This window comes from Pristis pectinata, chromosome 1 (genome assembly GCF_009764475.1).
Source record: "Pristis pectinata isolate sPriPec2 chromosome 1, sPriPec2.1.pri, whole genome shotgun sequence".
Classification (NCBI taxonomy): domain Eukaryota; kingdom Metazoa; phylum Chordata; class Chondrichthyes; order Rhinopristiformes; family Pristidae; genus Pristis; species Pristis pectinata.
The window spans coordinates 83,471,450-83,489,637 of record NC_067405.1 but is presented as its reverse complement, the minus strand read 5'-3'; the positions used below and the strand labels follow the sequence as shown (position 1 = coordinate 83,489,637).

Sequence of the window (18,188 nt, the reverse complement as noted above, 5' to 3'; positions counted from 1 at the left end):
AAAACATCGACTGTCCCTTTCCCTCCACAGGTGCTGCCTGACCCACTGAGTTCCTCCAGCAGTTTGTCCTTTGGTCCAGATTCTAGCATCTGTAGTCTGTCTCCACTGTACCGTTCTATGTTATCCAGCACCTCAAAGTGGATGCAAAAGGTCCAATGGATTTGAGCACATAACCCAGGCCAACACTCTAGTAATGAGGGACAGCTACATGGTCAAAGATGCCATTTTTGAGGTACCTGTGAAAGATCCCACAGCACCATTTGAAGGGCAGGGAACTCTCTCTGGTGTCCTGGCAAGTTTTATCCTTCAACCAATAGCATTAAACAGATTATCTGCTCTCTGACTGTTGAATGATCCAAATTACAACAATAACCAATCTTGAAAACTATTTCATTGGTTATAAAAGTTCTCTGACACATCTTGAGATCATGAGAGACAACACTGAAAAGTATTTTCTCTTACTATACCAGTAAAGCATCCACCCCACCCACCACCCCAAGTTCCCAGTCAATATCCAATCACAGTGTTCTGTAACAGCAGTCTGAAAACTCCTCAGAATATCATGGGCCATCCTCATCTGTACATCTGTGTGTAACCTCAAGCATCACAGCAACCAAGCCTAGCTGCGAGGAGAAGAACAATGGTTTTCTTTGGGTAAGGCAGTTTAACCACAATGAATAATGAGAAAAGATAGTCAACCTGAAACATTAACCCGGTTTCTCTCTCCACAGATGCTGCACGACCTGCTGAGTATTTCCAGTATTTTGTTTTTGGATTAATAAATGTTTTTTCCAACACTCCATTAATCACTACATTGGCCACAACTAATAAGTGGCCTCTTATCAAATTATCTGCAGTACACTGAAAACAGTGTAACCACAATTAACTAACAGCCTCTGGTCTTGCACTCTAACTCATTTGCACCAGATTAACTCATGGCTGCGAGGTCCTATTCATTCCCCATGAACTTCACCTGAGTCAAGATCGGTTTCTTGTGATCGGGTTTGTATTCCTCCTTTTCTTCCTCTTCTTCCTCGTCCTCATCCGCCTCCTCCTCCTCATCATCGTCATCCTCTTTCCCTGCATCCTCTTTTACCTCCTCTTTCACCTCCTCCGACAATTCATTCTTAAAATCTGCCGCAAGAGGAACCCGGACTTTACGACGGAGTGAATCCTGCCAAAAAAAAACATGCAATCGGAGTAAGAGATCCAGGTTACAGATGTACCAAGGGAGCGCGCAGAAGGATCTCAGCTTGACCACATGTCCAGTTCATCACCAAGACCACTTCAACAACTATAACATCGTGTTATCCAAATCCACCATTCCCTCAACTCACCTGTTGCTGTTCGCCCATGCCCAAGTTACCACTATTCTTAGCTATTCCAATGCTCTCCCAAACACCTTCCTCCTCTGCGTGGAGACTGGTTAAATGGAACAACGTACTTTTGAATGACTGCCGTAAATTTGAGCTAGTCCAAAACTCTGCTGTTCCATTTAAGTCCTGCTCACCCATCACTCAATGCTCATCGACCTATAGTCTGATCTTGGTCCTTTTAACACCTTGGTTTTAAGATTCTCACCCTTATTAAAATCCCTTCTGTGGTATTTGCCCTCTTGATCTCTGCAACCCCTACAGCATGCTAAGTTCTCCATTTCTAGCTAATGAACATCTATCTAGACTATGCAATTTCCTCCATAAACCACAAAAAGACCCCACCCACCCCAAATGTTCTCTCTCCTCCTCTCTCCCATTGGGTAGAAGATACAAAAGCCTGAAAGTGCATACCAACAGGCTCAAGGACAGCTTCTATCCTCGTGTTATAAGACTCCTGAACAGTCCCCTAGTACGATAAGATGGACTCTTGACCTCACAATCTACTTCATTGTGGTCCTTGCACCTTATTGTCTGCCTGCAGTGAACTTTCTCTGTAACTGTAACACTTTATTCTGCATTCTGTTATTGCTTTTCCCTTGTACCACCTCAATGTACTGGTGTGATGAAATGATCTATATGGATGGCATGCAAAATGCAGTTTTTCACTGTACTTCTGTACATGTGTCAATAATAAACCACATTTATCAATTTAAAAACTCTCCTTCTCACCCAATCACATTCCCAACTACACAATAATATTTTGCATTTATATAAAAATTAATCAGAATCAGGTTTATTATCACTGTCTTATGACATGAAATTTGTTTTGCAGCAGTACAGTGCAAAGACACAAAATTACTATAAATTACAAAATAAATAGTGCATAAAAAAGGAATAATGCCTCTATACAATATTAAAAAAGGCACAAAAGAATGCAAAATATTATTGTTTGATAGATTATAAAAGGTGGTCTTTACATTACTCTTGACAACAGCACCTTACACTGTGCAATATGTCCCAGGAAGCAAATAAAATTTAAGCTGAGTCTCAGAGTCCTTCAATGTCCTTGAAGTCTGGTCAAAGAGTTAGGCTTCAAGGAGCAATGGGAAGTAGAGGAGCTGAGAGATTTATGGAGGGACTTACAGAACTGAGAACCACAGGAACTGAAGGCATACTCATCAAGAGTGGAGCGACTAAATTTGGGCATGATCAAGGCCCAAAATTTAAAAACATGAAGGGTCTGCAAGAAGGTAATGAGATAAGAAGAGATTATGGAGATGGGAAAAGTGAGACCATATTGTCCCAACTTAAAAACTTATTTTTAAAATAATTTGGAAGCCAGATGAGAGGGAGGTCCCCCTCTCATTCTGTTAGATGTGGGCATGGTTCAGAGGTTGAGAATAAAGTGTTGACCATGGCTCAGTGACACCATTTTCCCCTTTGAGTCAGTCCCAGTTCCACAGTCTTTAGCACATCTACTTCAGCTTTCCAGCATGTGCAGCATTTTGCTTTTATCTTCAGCAGACAATTCAGTGTTATGCTGCAAGAGTGCTACATTGTCAGAGTGCCATCTTTTTCAAGGGCAATTAGGGACAGGCAATAAATGCTGGTCTTGCCAACAACACCTAGATCCCCAAAACTTAAGTATTTTGTTTAGAAAATATCAGGCATTATGTAGATGCAAAAGATCCTGTGCAGAAACAAGGGCTTTCAGCCCCGCTGTCTTGGTCAATGTTTATGCTTCGACCAACCTCACAGAAGCACATTATCTGGTTGTTATTGCAATACCATCTATGGGACAATGTTCTGAGGAAACTGTCTGTCATGTTTCCTACATTACAACAGAATTTCATTGACTGCAAAGTGTTTTTGGACATCCAGACATTGTGAAAATATCTGTAGAAATGCAATTTCTGAAAAAAAATAGTAGGGTATAAATGGTAAATCCAGGGTAGTTAAAATTTCGGACCACAATTTGCTCATGCACTTTTAGATTAAGAGACCCAAAGGTGACTGTTTTTGCTCCATCGCCGTGCAGACCAAGGTCAAAGGCTGGGGTCTTTTTGTAGTCACTACTTTTACTCACTAGTTCGAAAGGAACCCATTCCCATGCACCAGTCCATGCCCACAGGCAACAAGATCCAGACAACATCCAAGTCTGGGGTAACAAGTGTCAAGTCATGCCAATGGCATAGAAGTACCAGGTAATGATCATCACCGTGCGACAGGCCAATCACTTCATCCATGTTCAAAGGCAGTACCACCATCAACACTTTATTGGATCACTACGGACCAGAAACCAATGGCACCAGCCACTAAAACATTACAGTTACAAAGACTGGGAATCCTACAGCAGGTGCCTCTCCTAAGGTTTTCCACCATCAAAAATCAGGAGTGGATTACAGTATTCTCCACTTGCCTGATGGATAACGAACTCAAGTAGTCTGACATTCAGGGAAAAGCAACATATTTTAGCAGTCCCCAATCCACCACATTCGCTCCCTCCATCACCACCACCACACTGTGGCTCCTCTACCCCGTTTCTGCTGATTTCCCAATGAGTACACAGTTTCCTTAAACTCCCATATGAAATACACCCACATTACAATTATCTCCATCAAATTGTTTCCCAAGTTTTTATCTTGTCATATAGAGACCATAAATGCACATAATGTTCTAAGGCAGCTTGAATTTCAACAGGCAACAAATAATCTGCTGGAGAAAGTTAGTGGATCAAGCAGCATCTGTAGGAGGAAAGGAATTGTCAACGTTTCAGGTTGAAACCCTGCATCAGGATTCTTCCTTCCCTTACCCCCTCCTTACCCCCCCCCCCCCCCAAAAGATCTTGCTCAACCCATTGAGTTCTTCCAGCAGATTTTTTGTTGCTCCAGATTCCAGCAGCTTGTGTGTCTGAATTTCTACAGGTCCTTTCATAACCTACTATTTTAGTAAGTAATAAGGCAGTACCTTTCTGTCAACTGTGCTTGACTCATCCACAGTCTTGCTGTCAGTGGCAGAAGTGTCACCAAATATCAGTGTTCCGTTTTTGCCAATTTTGACCTGCTTCTTGTACGTGTAGTAAAACTCCACACACTGGGCCACCGTCTTTGTTTTCACCTGTAAAAACAGAAGGGGAGTATTCAATGAATTTCATAAGACTGATGTGTCATTCTGAACTCCTTGAAAGTTAGTGCTACTCCCTTGCTGTTCCCATTTCCCATTGCACTGTGAATTTCTCTTTAATTATGCATCCAACACCGTTTAAGGCTTTCATTGAACTTACTTGCACCAATCCTTCCAGTATTCCAGATGACAACAAAAATCCCCCATGTCACCCCGAAACTTTTCTCAATTATCACAACGCTGTCTCTTTTGATCACTGATCTGTCTGCTAATGGGAACACAATCTGTAATAAATCTGAATGTCCCAGTTAAATACTGCCTTAACCTCCTCTACCCAAGTAAAACAAACCCAATTTTCTCCAAGATTTCCATTAACTGAACTCTGCTTTCAGTCACATTCGAGCAAATTTCCCCTCAACCTTCACTGCTTCCCATTCGAGCAGCATCACCACAAACCCTCTCCACTTTGGCATCCTGGATATTGGGCCTTACCAGCTTCTGAACAAGGAAGAAATCCTTTTTGTGTGCTGCCAGCCCTTTATTAAACATCACCTTCTCTTGAGACGTCCACTGATCTGAACCTGTGGATCATAAAAGGAGAATCAGGCATGTTGGTGAGTGTTTTAGAAAGGCACTGACTTCTCAATACAGGCCTCCCTGGGTCACAGAAATTCTCCCATAAATTAAGAATTTTTCAAGATTGTAATAATAATATTAATAATGTTTCATAGTATTCATTAATGACTGGAGTTCCATTAGTTTATCTATCAATTTATTTATGCATTATCTATTATTAATATTATTTTAAATATTTTGCTTGTTAATAAATTATTAATTACTTGCTTATTAATTATTAATTAACTGGCAATTTATTTATATTAGTATAAGTTCCAAAAATTATTTATGGGTTGTGTTAGGGTCACTATTTGATGAAATAATAGAATTAAAGCATGTGTATGCCGAATGATATATGGGTCACCACAGAAAACTGATGTTTGAGTTACAGAGAAACTGGCTTGCGGACAGTTCTCAGGGACGGAACTGTTGTGTAACACAGGGACTGCCTGTACCTGACTGCAGCCTTGACTCTCACATCTGAATCACTGTTTGTTCCATGTGACGCCATGTCATACCAGCCTCACTCAGTCTTGGTTTTAACAGTTCTTACTCCCATGGTGCTCAGGTGGGGCTTTTTTGGGGGGAGGGGGGGCAGGGAAAGAGGAGCTAACATTTCATTTTGTTCATTTGCCACCGCACTCCCTCCTTTCCCTGGAGGAACAGGTATGGGGCTGGGGCCAAATGATGCACTCAACAGTGATAAGACATTCAGGACTTTTCCCCTCAGATAACTGAGTCCTCTCGAATCGCCAAGTTCCTCCATCCCTACAATCCTCTCTAAATCCTCCACCTTTGGCCTCTTCATATGGCCAACTGTAATCACTCCACCTCTGGTAGCCAAACCTTTAGTTGCTTACAACCTTAGCTCTGGAATTACTTCACAAAATCACTCTACTCCTCTCTCCTGCTTTTAAGATGTGCCTTAAAACATGCTTCTTTAACCAAGCTGTGATTTGATATAAAATTTAGTTTCCTTCATGGTCTTGTTACACGTTTTGGGATGGTTATTACCTTGTGCTGCTATATAAATGCATTTTGTTACGTACGAGGTGAACACCCATGACATCAAGAGCTGAAGAGTGTTTTTTTCTCCCTCCCTCCTCTCCGAGGCATTCCCAAAGGTACCAGGGCTACATTTATGGGAGAACTGGCCGCACAACCCATCACTGAGTTCGCAACCTCAGGATGTCACAAAGTGCTTCAAAGCCACCGAAGTACTTTATAGGAGAAATCACACTGTGATGTAAGAAACAGAATCTGCCCACAGACAACAATGAAATAATGACTAGTTAATCAGTGTTAGAGAAGACACAAGCAACCGCAGATGCTGGAATCTGGAACAACTAAATCTGCTGGAGGAACTCAGTGGGTTGAGCAGCTTCTGTGAAGGGAAAGGAATTGTTGTCACTTTGCACGGAGACCCTGCATCAGGACAAAGTGGAGAGGTGATTGGTGGACTGAGGAGGGGTGAAGGATGATGGGTAAGTTCAGCCAGATAGGGGAGGGGAGGGGATGGAGTTGGGAGATGGAGGCAGGTGGATGATGGATGGAGACAGAGAGAGAAAAAGAAGAGAACCAGATGGAGCCAGGTGTGGAGGGAGGGGAAGGTGACGGTGGGAACAGCTGTTGCAGGGAGATACGCAGGAATACAAGGGCTACTAGTGCTGGAATCTGATAAGGGAGGGAGGTGCTTCCAGCACTCATGACCTTTGTATTTCTACTCATCTGTGTTAATGATATTGGTTCAGGGTGAGAATTGGTCAGAACACAGGGAACAATGTCACTGCTCTTCCAACAACATCCACAGTATTTTACAGATGTTTAACATCGCCTTTGGTAGTCTACTAAAAAGACGGACAATCCTTTTGTACATTATCACAATGGGACTTGAAGCCATGACCCTTCTGACTGAGAAGTGTGATTATTACTCACTGATCCATGGCTGACTGCTCTTTAACTGGCACAGACTGTTGTTAAATTGTTGAAGGCTTACTATGACCAGCAGCAACAACACTGCCTGCTTCAGGGACAATACTGTCCCTACACCTCTAACCCCTAGGTGCGGTTTCCAGTCTCGCGTGGTTTTCTTTTATGACCAGCTACAAGAACAAGTGTGAAAGTAAATGAAAGTCAGTCAGGAAGTTATAAACTCCGCCTACCTGCATAGTGGTAATTGATCAGCGCCCTGCTCTTGCCTCGTGGACTCTTCTTAATAAGCAGCATGTTCAGAGCTGCCTGATAGGGACAAAAAACAACATGGATGAAGAGATCAAATAGAAATGCACACACAAGATAAACATGTATACCTTTACAGATGCCAACACACAAACAGACTGAGGATTGCTTACCAATACATTGCCCTTGGCCTCATGCAGACAGTGCAAGGTGAGCTCCTGGTTTGTACCTCCACCTGGTAAAATACTGGAGCAGGCCACAGTCATCAGGTCCTCCACTACAAGACAAGCCAAACAAGAGCATGCAAAGGTCAGCAGGAGGAACAACACAGTCTCCAAGAGTTTCAAGTTGCTCGCTTTTCCTACTCTGAAACTCCATTTCCTTACCACCTCTTCCCTTCTCTTAAAGATGATGCCAGATTGGTTGGATGACAACCATCAGGTTCTGAACACCCAGCAGCTCAGATATTGGACAGAAAGTCATACAGCATGGAAACGGGCCCTTCAGCCCACCGAGTCCGTGCCAACCACCAACCAACCATTGACATTAATCCTACATTGATCCCATTTTTTTTAATCTCATCAACTGTCCCCAGATTCTACCGCTCACCTACACACTAGGGAAAAAAACTTAGTGGCCAATTAAGTTACAAACCTGAACATCTTTGGAATGTGGAAGGAAATCGGAGCACCAGCATGAAACCCACACAGTTGCAGGGAGAACATGTAAAGTTCACGGGTCAGGATTGAACCCAGGTCCCTGGTGCCGTTGGGCAGTGGCTCTAAGAGCTGTGCCACTGTGCTGGAAAGCGAGGCCATGTAGTCAATGGCAATGGGCTAGCCTGTCATTGTATCAGCAAAGGGCAGCCCATTCTTCTCCCTGTTCATACACCTTCCAGAAGAAAATACTGGCCAGCAGTTAGAAGTGGCTGATAGTTATTCTCTCTTTCCTCCACACCTAATGAAATGATGCCAATCATTGCTCTCCTGCATTACTGCTATCTATGTTGAGAGCATCAAACTCTGCACTGATTGGAGATAACATCTGTATTTCCATAGTGTAAAATACCTAAAAATTGTGCAAGTCAAATAAATCTGACACTGGGAAAAATGCAGTGGTACATGGACACGTCACTAGAATCTTCACTGTGTAGGTAGATCTTAAAGATAGAATTAGATAGAGAGATTTAGGGTGAGAATTACAGAGCTTAGGGCCGAGGCAGCTGAAGGCACAGCCACCAATGCAGCAGCAACTCAAACTGGGGATGATCAAGTGGCTAGCAATGAATCACTGATAGCAGAGGAACGTAGCACTGGAGTATATTAATTAGAGGCAAGTGGTGACATGGGAATACAGCAATGTGAATAGGATGATGAGATATTTTAACATCAGGGTTCTACCAGATCAGAAGGCACTTGAAGTTAACAAGTACAGGGCTAGCTTGTTGCTAGGGATCACTTGCAGTTTAACATCACCAGTATCTAACATCAATCTTAATCATTGCCATCAGTGTATCACTAATCTATCCCGACATCACATTTAGCTAATACATTGATTGCTGGATATCACTATTCAGAATATAAACTACACAAACGCAGCCATTTTCAGGATATCCAGGGAATCAAGGAACGTGGGGTCAGTGCAGCTAAGTGGTGCTGAGGTAAAAGATCAGCCATTATTTTGCTGAATTCCTTCTCAGGTACTTGTGCTTTGAATCATCAGATTACGGTGCCATTTCGTGAGAACAGAAAAAGATTATGGCTGTCAAGCAATGCATTTAATATGACAGTGAATATTGATACTCAACATTTCAAGAACAGCTTCTTCCCCTCCGCCATCAGATTTCTGAGCGGTCCGTGAACTCTACCTCGTTATTCCTCTTTTGCACTACTTTATTTATTTTTTGGTAACTTAGTAATTTTTATGTCTTGCACTGTACTGCTGCTGCAAAACAAATTTCACGATATATGTCAGTGATAATAAAGCTGATTCTCTATCAGTCAACAAGTTGGAGGTGGGTTTCCCAACCATACTCACAGTGGGTCGACTACGTTACCAAAAACAAAGGCAACTCAGCAAACAGCGCTCTACTCAAATTCTACTTATTCAGGAAACAGAGACTCTTACTAAAGAGAGACTCAAGAACTAGAGCAAAGAGAACTCATGGCTGGAACTACAGCATCATCACCTGATAAAAGCAGAATTACTCCTCTAGTAAAATTTAGGCAGTGCAGGATAGTTATATAACATCCATTACCCTCGTAAGAATAATCCCAATTTCTTACAGCAGTATGACCTGCAAGATGGATTAACAATCATCTTCACTCTGCTATGATTTGTGGCATTGCAATATGTGGACATTTAACAAACTGGTTCCCTTAAAAAATTCCAAATTAAATCTGTGTTCTCACTTCTTCGTTGGTCAAGCTGATTGCTTTTACGATTCTCCCAGGGCTTGAATACCATATCGGCATGGTTAGCATCTAACATAGCCAGGGATTTGTCACGTAGCTCGGGTATTTCTGCCTGGAACTGGGGGCCGATGTTGATCCGCCTGTAGAAGAATAGGACAGAGAACAGGGTAAAGCAGTGAGTCGCCTTCCCGCCAGCCCCAGATCCATTAACAAAATAACTAAGTAATTACTGAAAAGTTTTGCATCCTACACTGTCCATATAGAGCATGCAACATGGTAAATTTCCATCCCATGACTTACATCCATAAAATTTGTATTACAGAGTAAACCACATGGATATTTTGGGAGAAAAAAAAAACACTATGTTCTTCCTAGATAAACGGGAACAGGTCACTCACCCTCAACCTCATTTCACCTTTTAGTTACAGCTTTCAATTACGGGTTATTTGTGTCTCAACCGCACGTTCGCCATCCTTCATTACCCAAACACTATCTGCCATGCATCTCCTGTACCACTTAGCTCTAACCTTAAAGTTGGGTCCCCTGATTGGGATTTCACCACATACAGCAGGATGTATTCTAATGACAAGAAAAGCTCAAATTAAAGATGCCACTGGTTTGAAGAAGAAACTCTAACATGCCAGAATGAAATAAAACATATACCCCACCTCCCCCAATAGGTTGAAGCCCAAACACTTCAAGTTTTAATAGGGCCCTGGTGGCAAGACTATCTATGCATATTGAACACTGAAATATCAAAGCGAATGTGACCCAGCTCTCAGTCTCCTGCCCTCCTTTCTTGAGCTGGTCTCTTGCTCTTTCCCCTCCAGTGGCCATAAGCCTAAGGTGGTGAGTTTTAGCTGGATTTTTGAAAATGGAAGGGAACCAAGGCTGAGCCAATCACTTTCCACCATTTGTGCACATTCATGCAGGGGTGGAGTTGAATGCCCAGCAGCACCACACAAGGGCCACTGAGACAAAGCTGTAACATAACATCCACTGTCTAACCTAATACATACTAGTCAGCTCAGACTTGTTGAAGCTTGCTCCTTCTGGCTTGTGGCTGCTTATGCAACAGTTCCTTTTTCTGCAAACAACCTGTGCTTCTCTGCAGGAGGAAGCCTGTCGCATGTGTAGAAAAGAAAAGCCAACACCCTTTTTTATTACTTACGGTTCAATGCTTGCAGGAGTGGCTTCATTCATGAGGGGCAGGACTGGAGGAGGGGTATCAGCACTGTCTAGAACACAGGAAAAAAAGTATTACAAGCATCACAATCACATGAAAGGGCCAGTGCTAGAAGCCTTGTGTTCCCAATAACTGGGTGGGGAAGGGAGCTACGTTCTAAACCTCATACCCCACTTTGTTTGACAGAGTTCTGTTGACAGCAGCAAATCAAACAAAACACTGATTCACAAATTGACTTGTTCTTCCACACCTCTGTAACTGCCTCCAGCCAAATAACCTCTCTAAATCTGTGCTGCTCCAATTCCAGTGGTTGTACATCTTCCAGCTTTTTGTCACTGCGCCAGGGTGTTGAATATTTAGGCAACAGGTCAGAGGCTCAGCAACTTGCTTCCTTTTTATTCTTTCCTCCTAACCAAACTTCTGATCACCAGTCCTAATGTTTGACAACATTCCTTCGGCATTTTGAGACCTTGAAAGATGTACTGTAAATGCAAGATATTTGTAAAGCCACAGACAGGTTTGAAGCACAAGACTGTACATAAGAAATCATTCCCCTGCTGAAGATTTTCAGTCTAACAGAGTACTGGGGTTCATAATCTCTGGCCACAGATGAGGTTCTAGAGGACTGGAGAATGGCTAATGTGGTACTATTGTTTAAAAAGGGTAGCAAAAACAAGCCAGGAAATCACAGGCTGGTGAGTCTGACATTAGTGGTGGGTAAATTGTTGGAGGGGATTCTGAGGGACTGGATCTACTGACATTTGGAGAGACCGGGTCTGATTTGGGACAGTCAGCATGGGATGCCATGTCTGAAATATCTCTTGGGAGTTCTTTGAGGAGGTAATCAAGAGGGTAGATGAGGGTAGGGCAGTGGATGTTGTCTCTATGGACTTTAGCAAGGCCTTTGACAAGGTCCCTCATGACAGGCTAGTCTGGAAGGTTAGATCACATGGGATCCATGAGCTGATTGGGTTCATAATTGGCTCAGTGGTAGAGTCATAGAGCAATACAGCACGGATACAGGCCCTTCAGCCATCAAGTCTATGCCAACCACAGTGTCCACCCAATTTCCTCCATTCAGCCTATATGCCTCCAGGCCCCTAACCGCCCCCCACCGCACCCCCCCCCCCACCCCCACATACCTATCCAAGTGCTTTTTAAACAATACTACTGTACTTGCCTCAACCACTTCCTCTGGCAGCTCGTTTCATATACTCACCACCCTCTGCGTGAAAATGTTGCCCCTCAGATCCCCCTTAAATCTATGCCCCCTAATTTTGGACTCCCCTACCCAGGGGAAAAGAACGTTACCGTCCACCATATCTATGCCTTTCATAATTTTAAACACTTCTATAAGGTCGCCCCTTCATTCTCCTACATTCCAGGACCAAACCTGCCCAGCCTCTCCCTGTAACTCAGGCCCTCTAGTCCTGGCAACATCCTCAAATCTTTTCTGCACTCTTTCCTACAACAAGGTGACCAAAACCATACACAGTACTCCAAGTGTGGCATTATCGATGACTTATACAACTGGATCATAATGTCCCAACTCCTATACTCAGTGTCCTGACTGATGAAGACCAGTGCGTGAAACATCTTTTTCACCACCCTGTCTACCTGTGATGCTGCTTTCAACGAACTATGCACTTGTCCTCCTAGCTCCCTCTATTCCATTACGCTCTACAGTGCCCTACCATTCATAGTGTAAGTCCTACTCTGGTTTGACTTTCCAAAATGCATCACCTCACACTTCTCTGTATCGAAATCCATTTGCCACTCCTTGGCCCATTTCCTTAACTGATCAAGATCCCCCTGTAACCTACGATAACCTTCTTCACTATCAACACCACCTCCTAACTTGCTGATGAAGCCTTATGCATTCACATCCAAATCATTTATATAAATAATGAATAACAAGGGTCCCAAAACCGACCCCTGTGGCACACTAGTCACGGTTCGCCATTCAAGAAACAACCCTCAACCACCACCCTCTACTTTCTACCTCCCAGCAGTTTTTGAATCCACCTAACTAGCTCTCCCTGGATTCCATGGGACCTAACCTTCCAGACCAGCCTGCCACGCGGGACCTTATCGAAGTCCTTGCTAAAGTCCAAATAGACAACATTCACTGCCCCAATCTACCATTTTGGTTACCTCTTCTACCCTACTGGCAGGAAGCAGAGGGTGATGGTCGAGGGTTGTTTCTCAACTGGAGGCCTGTGTCTAGAGGTGTGCCACAGGGGTCAGTGCTGGGACCTTTGTTGTTTGTAATTTATATAAATGATTTGGATGTGAATGTACAAGGCATGGTTAGTAAGTTTGCGAATTATACTAAAATAACCAGTGTTGTAGACAGGGCAGAAGGTTATGAAAAATTAGAGGAATCTTGATCAGCTAGGTATGTGGGCTAAGGATTGGCAAATAGCCTTCAATCCAGATAAGTGTGAGTTATTGCATTTTGGGAGATCAAACCAGGGTAGGACTTTTACAGTGAATGCATATGGAACAGAGGGACCTAAGAGTGCAAGCACATAGTTCGCTGAAAGTGGCGTCACAGGTAGATAGGGTAGTGAAGGTGGTGTTTGACATGCTGGCCTTCATCAGTCAGGGCAACGATTATAGGAGTTGGGAAGTTATGTCGCAGTTATATAAAACGTTGGTGAGGCTGCACTTGAAGTATTGTGTACAGTTTTGGTCACCCTTTTATAGGGAAGATGTTATTGAACTAAAAAAAAGTGCAGAAAAGGTTTACCAGGATGTTGCCTGAACTTGGGGGCCCAAGTTACAAGGAGAGGTTGCGTAGACAACGATTTTATTCCCCGGAATATAGGAGATTGAGGGGTGACCTGATCATGAGGGACATTTCCCAGAGGGAGGGACTGTGCTTAAAACAAGAGGGCATAGGTTTAAGGTCAAAGGCAAGAAATTTATAAAGGACACCAGGGGCAGCTTCTTAACGCAAAGGGTGGTGCATATTTGGAATGAGCTGCCAGAAGTAGTGTTTGAGGCGGCACATTAGCAACATTTAAAAGCCATCTAGATAAGTACATGGATAGGAGAGATTTAGAGGGCTATGAGCCAAACTCACACAGATGGGACTAGCTTGCTGGGCAACACAGTCGGCATGGATGAGTTGGGCAGAAGGACCTGTTTCCATGCTGCGTGACGATGACTAATAGGTCTGGAGAAAGGTATTCAGTTGAGGGGGAAGAGAGAGCAATAGTGTCATAGGTCCCTAAATGATTGAGCTTATAACTCTCTCTTTGGAAATTCTGCGAAATTATGTTCTCAATGCATTTGCAAATGTGTATGTTTGTAGAGAAGGTGGAAAAGTGAAAAAGGGAAACAGATAAAGGGAAAGTAAGATGGAGGGATAATGTAGGAATGGGAAAAAGAGAAAAAGAGACAGAAACAAAATAGAAGCAGGTGGTGCAAAGAGAGGGAACAAGAGAGGAGACACAGGAGACTGCAGACGTTGGAATCTGGAGCAACAATCTGCCAGGAGGAACTCAGCAGGTCGAGCAGCATCTGTGGGAGGAAAGAAATTGTTGATATTTCAGGTTGAGACCCTGTATCTGTCCTGATTCAGGGTCTTGACCTGAAACATCAACAATTCCTTTCCTCCCACAGATGCTGCTCGACCTGCTGAGTTCCTTCAGCAGATTGTTGAACAAGAGATCCGGAAATAGATCAACTAACCTTTCCAAGTTGGGACTTGGTATATCGTATTGAGAAAGTGAAGATACTTTCCACATGTAAATTCTTTTGACCGTAATCGATTACTCGAGAAGAGAGGTTTTTGTTTTGCAGATGAGATGTGAAAATTCCAGTGAACATGATCCCAAAATTCCAGCACCAATATTGCCAAGTACAAGAACTAGCCTCTTATTTTTTTTTAGAAGTAGGAGCTTTAATGCACCCAAGTATATGCACGATTTACTGCTGAAGGGAAAAATAAAATCTATTAAACTTACTTGATCGGCTTAGGCAGAATTTGGGCGTAGACCTTGGGGTGACTGGTTGGGAGGAGTTGGTTGAGGCTGACAAGATGGCATTGAAGTAAAGTCCTGAGCCCTCACGCATGGGGCTGAGAATGGGTGGGGGAGTGTAGGGCGGAGGTTGGAAGTTCCTGTCCACAGGGTGCTCAGGCAGTCTGACCGGTGAGCGAAGGTTGCTCTGGTAGAGGGTACCAGGTGGGTAGGTAATGACAGAGACGTGGTTGTGGGGCTTCGGTGGAATGAAGAGGGGCTCTGGCCTGGGGCGCCGTTTTAGTTTAGCCGTCAGGTTCAATTGACCTCTGGAGTGTTCAACCTCCTGCAAAAACAGACATCAGATTATATTTACACACACAAATTATGATGCAGCATAGAGTCATACAACACAGAAACAGGACTTTGGGCCAATTGGACAACGCCTACCAATATTCCCACCTAGTCCCATTAGCCCGCGTTTGGCCCATATCCCTCTAAACCTTTCCTACCCATGTAGCTGTCCAAATATCTTCTAAATGTTGTTGGTGTACCTGCCTCAACCACTTCCTCTGGCAGCTTGTTCCATATACTGACCACCCTCTGGGAGAAGAAGTTGCCCCTCAGGTTCCTATTAGATCTCTCCCCTCTCCCTTGCAAGTGAGATAGTGACTGGCAAGTGTCTACCATTCAGATTTATTTATAAATAAGTGGTTCACATGTGTACTGTTACAACTCCCAGCAAAATGGGTAGTCCTTTATCCAACCTGAAAGGCATCCCCATGGTTTGAGATACAGCTGTCTAAGTGTTCAGTCCCAGAAGTAGAGCCATTTCACTGCTGCTTCATGTGCCAAGTTAAAATGGTTACTCCTGCCCTATCCCAGGAAAAACCTACTGTCTAGCCTATGCTGACATTTTGTCATTCACAGGATATGGTCATCATTGGCAAAGCCAACACTGACTGCCCATCAGGCAAGTGCGATCCCAGAAACACTGTGCAATAACCCTTGACTAGAAAGTGCACTTTAAACAAAAGGAACAAGAGAATCAGGCTCAGTTGTGATAAGCTCACAACAGAATCAGTTATCTGATGCTCATCATCTTATCTTCCACAACTCCACTGAGACATACTCCAGCACCTTGTGAATGGACTCTGGGTGTAGTGGTAATATGATTGGATTAGAAGCTCAGACAGAAAATGCTAATTCAAATCATATATATTTGAAAAAATTATGAAGTACCAAGATCATAATAAACAGTCACCTTATTGGGGCAACTAAGCCCCAATTAGTGGCAAGTACCAGACTTGCTAGTGATACACATACAAGTTGCAAAGGGAACATGGTTGATGGGCAGTGTAGACTTTTTCTTAAAAAATACACAATTTAGGAAGTGTTTATCAGTTCTTACTCTGCAGAAGAAACCATACAAGACCAGCCTCTTTGCCCATTGCTTTGTAACCTAGAAAGGTTCCCTGCCCCAGCTTTAAAGTTCTTATTTTTGTTTTCAAATCTAATCATTGCCTTGCCCGTCCCCATCTCCCCCAACCCTCCAGCACTCCCTTCCTTTGTATGCATCCCTGAATCCCCCATACTCCCCAGAAACATTACATTTCCCTGTAACATATTCAAACATGTCTTTCCACTTTTTCCTTCCCCCAACCCACCTTCCCAAAAACTACTGACACCCTTGGGACAATTTGCAGTTGTCAACTAACTTAGCAGCATGTCCCTGGGATGTGCAAGGAACCGGAGCACATGGTCACAGGGAGAACGTGCAAACTCCACACAGACAGCATCCAAGGTCAGGATTGAACCTGGGTTGCTGGAGCTGTGAGGCAATAGCTCTGCTCACTGCACTAAAGAAAAGATTTGCATAGATCTACGCAGCACTGAATGAAACCAATCAGCACATCATTCTAGTGTCTTGCTTCACACATCCCTCTTGTATTTCCTCACCCTCAATCTCCATATTTAAGATGCTCTTTAAAGTCTCTCTCTTCACTTATCCTGTTTTTTTTTTGACTCAGTGTCAGATTTCAAGCTGATAGTGCACACTACCCAAATGGATATGTTTAAAGCACCATATACACGCGACGTCGTCGAGCAGGTATGTTACCTGTACGGAGGGTCCACCTCCAGAGCCTCGACTCAATCTGCGCTTGCGGGTGGTCGATTGAGAGGAATTCAGTTCGGACCGATCCCTTGCACTTGACGGGTTCCTCTGCGATTCCCCATCTCCTTTCTGACTGGTGTTTCTGACGGGCACGGACACAGGTATGACCAGTGGTACCAGGCAGCTGTCATCAAGCTGGCCCCCAGTGGGCGCCACTTCCGCCAGGGCGCCCGCAGCCCTCGAGTGCTCCAACGTCCTCTTCCCTTCTTCCCGACGGTCATCCTCCCGAACCTGAGAGGAAAAAGAACATGTCTGCCACTGCCTCTTCTCAGAATTGCCATTCTCATAGTTTGATATTTTCTGATGATGCAGGATGCCAGTCAGCTGATCCGTCATTCGCAGCATTTCCATCAGTTCCATCCCCCCCCCCCCAACTTATTACCCGTAATGTATTCAAACACGCCTTTCAACTTTTTTTCTTTTCCCCACCCACCTTCCTGATACTACTCACACCCCCAGGAATAATTAACAGTAGCCAACTAACTTAGAAGCAGGTCCCTGGGATGTGTAAGGAACTGGAGCATCAAGGGGGAAGCCACCCTGTCACAGGAAGAACGTGCAAACGCCACACAGACAGCACCTGAACTCAGCATTGAACCTAGGTTGCAGGAGCTGTGACGCAGTGGCTCTATCCAAAGAAAGGTTTGCACAGATCTATGCAGCACTGGGTGAAAGCAATCAGCACATCATTCTAGTATCACACTCCATACGGTCCTCCCTGTATCCTTCACCTAAACCTACTGCAAACTTCCCAAACTTCTCACCTTCATGTATTAATTTAGTCTTCTCTTAAATGAATCTTGGCTAATTGCGTTAAATATTCTGTGTCATAGCGAATTCTATATTTTTATCTGGGCAAAGGAATTTCTCCCAAACTTTTTTTTTTAAATTCATTAACAACCACCTGTATTTTTGGCTTTAGTTCACAAGTGCAGGATTTCCTCTATGACTTTGCTAACAATACATTCAATATTTTTAAACTTTTGTCATTTGTGTATGTAGCTGGCAAGAATACTGCCCTTGAAATCTCACATGAGGGCAGAGGAAAAATGAGCTCTGGGGAAAATGGGACCAATTGTTGGAGGTTGGCATGAACCTGAAGGGCCAAATGGCTATCTACTGTCATAGTGAACAAGTATGATGGTGCTGGTG

The 18,188-nt window shown here is 43.6% G+C and overlaps 1 protein-coding gene across 7 annotated transcripts in view; it reads right to left on the bottom strand.

Annotated features, from left to right (window-relative positions):
- Window positions 1-18,188, bottom strand: part of mideasb (mitotic deacetylase associated SANT domain protein b) — a 61,251-nt gene that overhangs the window by 9,402 nt on the left and 33,661 nt on the right. For all 7 annotated transcript variants that reach the window (XM_052026623.1, XM_052026670.1, XM_052026630.1 and 4 more), the window contains exons 3-11: window positions 16,980-17,267; window positions 14,867-15,206; window positions 10,878-10,944; window positions 9,704-9,846; window positions 7,466-7,569; window positions 7,277-7,352; window positions 4,992-5,080; window positions 4,344-4,493; window positions 974-1,174 (exon numbers count right to left, since the gene is read on the bottom strand). In XM_052026623.1, the coding sequence (XP_051882583.1) occupies window positions 974-1,174; window positions 4,344-4,493; window positions 4,992-5,080; window positions 7,277-7,352; window positions 7,466-7,569; window positions 9,704-9,846; window positions 10,878-10,944; window positions 14,867-15,206; window positions 16,980-17,267 (1,458 nt within the window). The remainder of the gene's footprint in view (window positions 1-973; window positions 1,175-4,343; window positions 4,494-4,991; window positions 5,081-7,276; window positions 7,353-7,465; window positions 7,570-9,703; window positions 9,847-10,877; window positions 10,945-14,866; window positions 15,207-16,979; window positions 17,268-18,188) is intronic.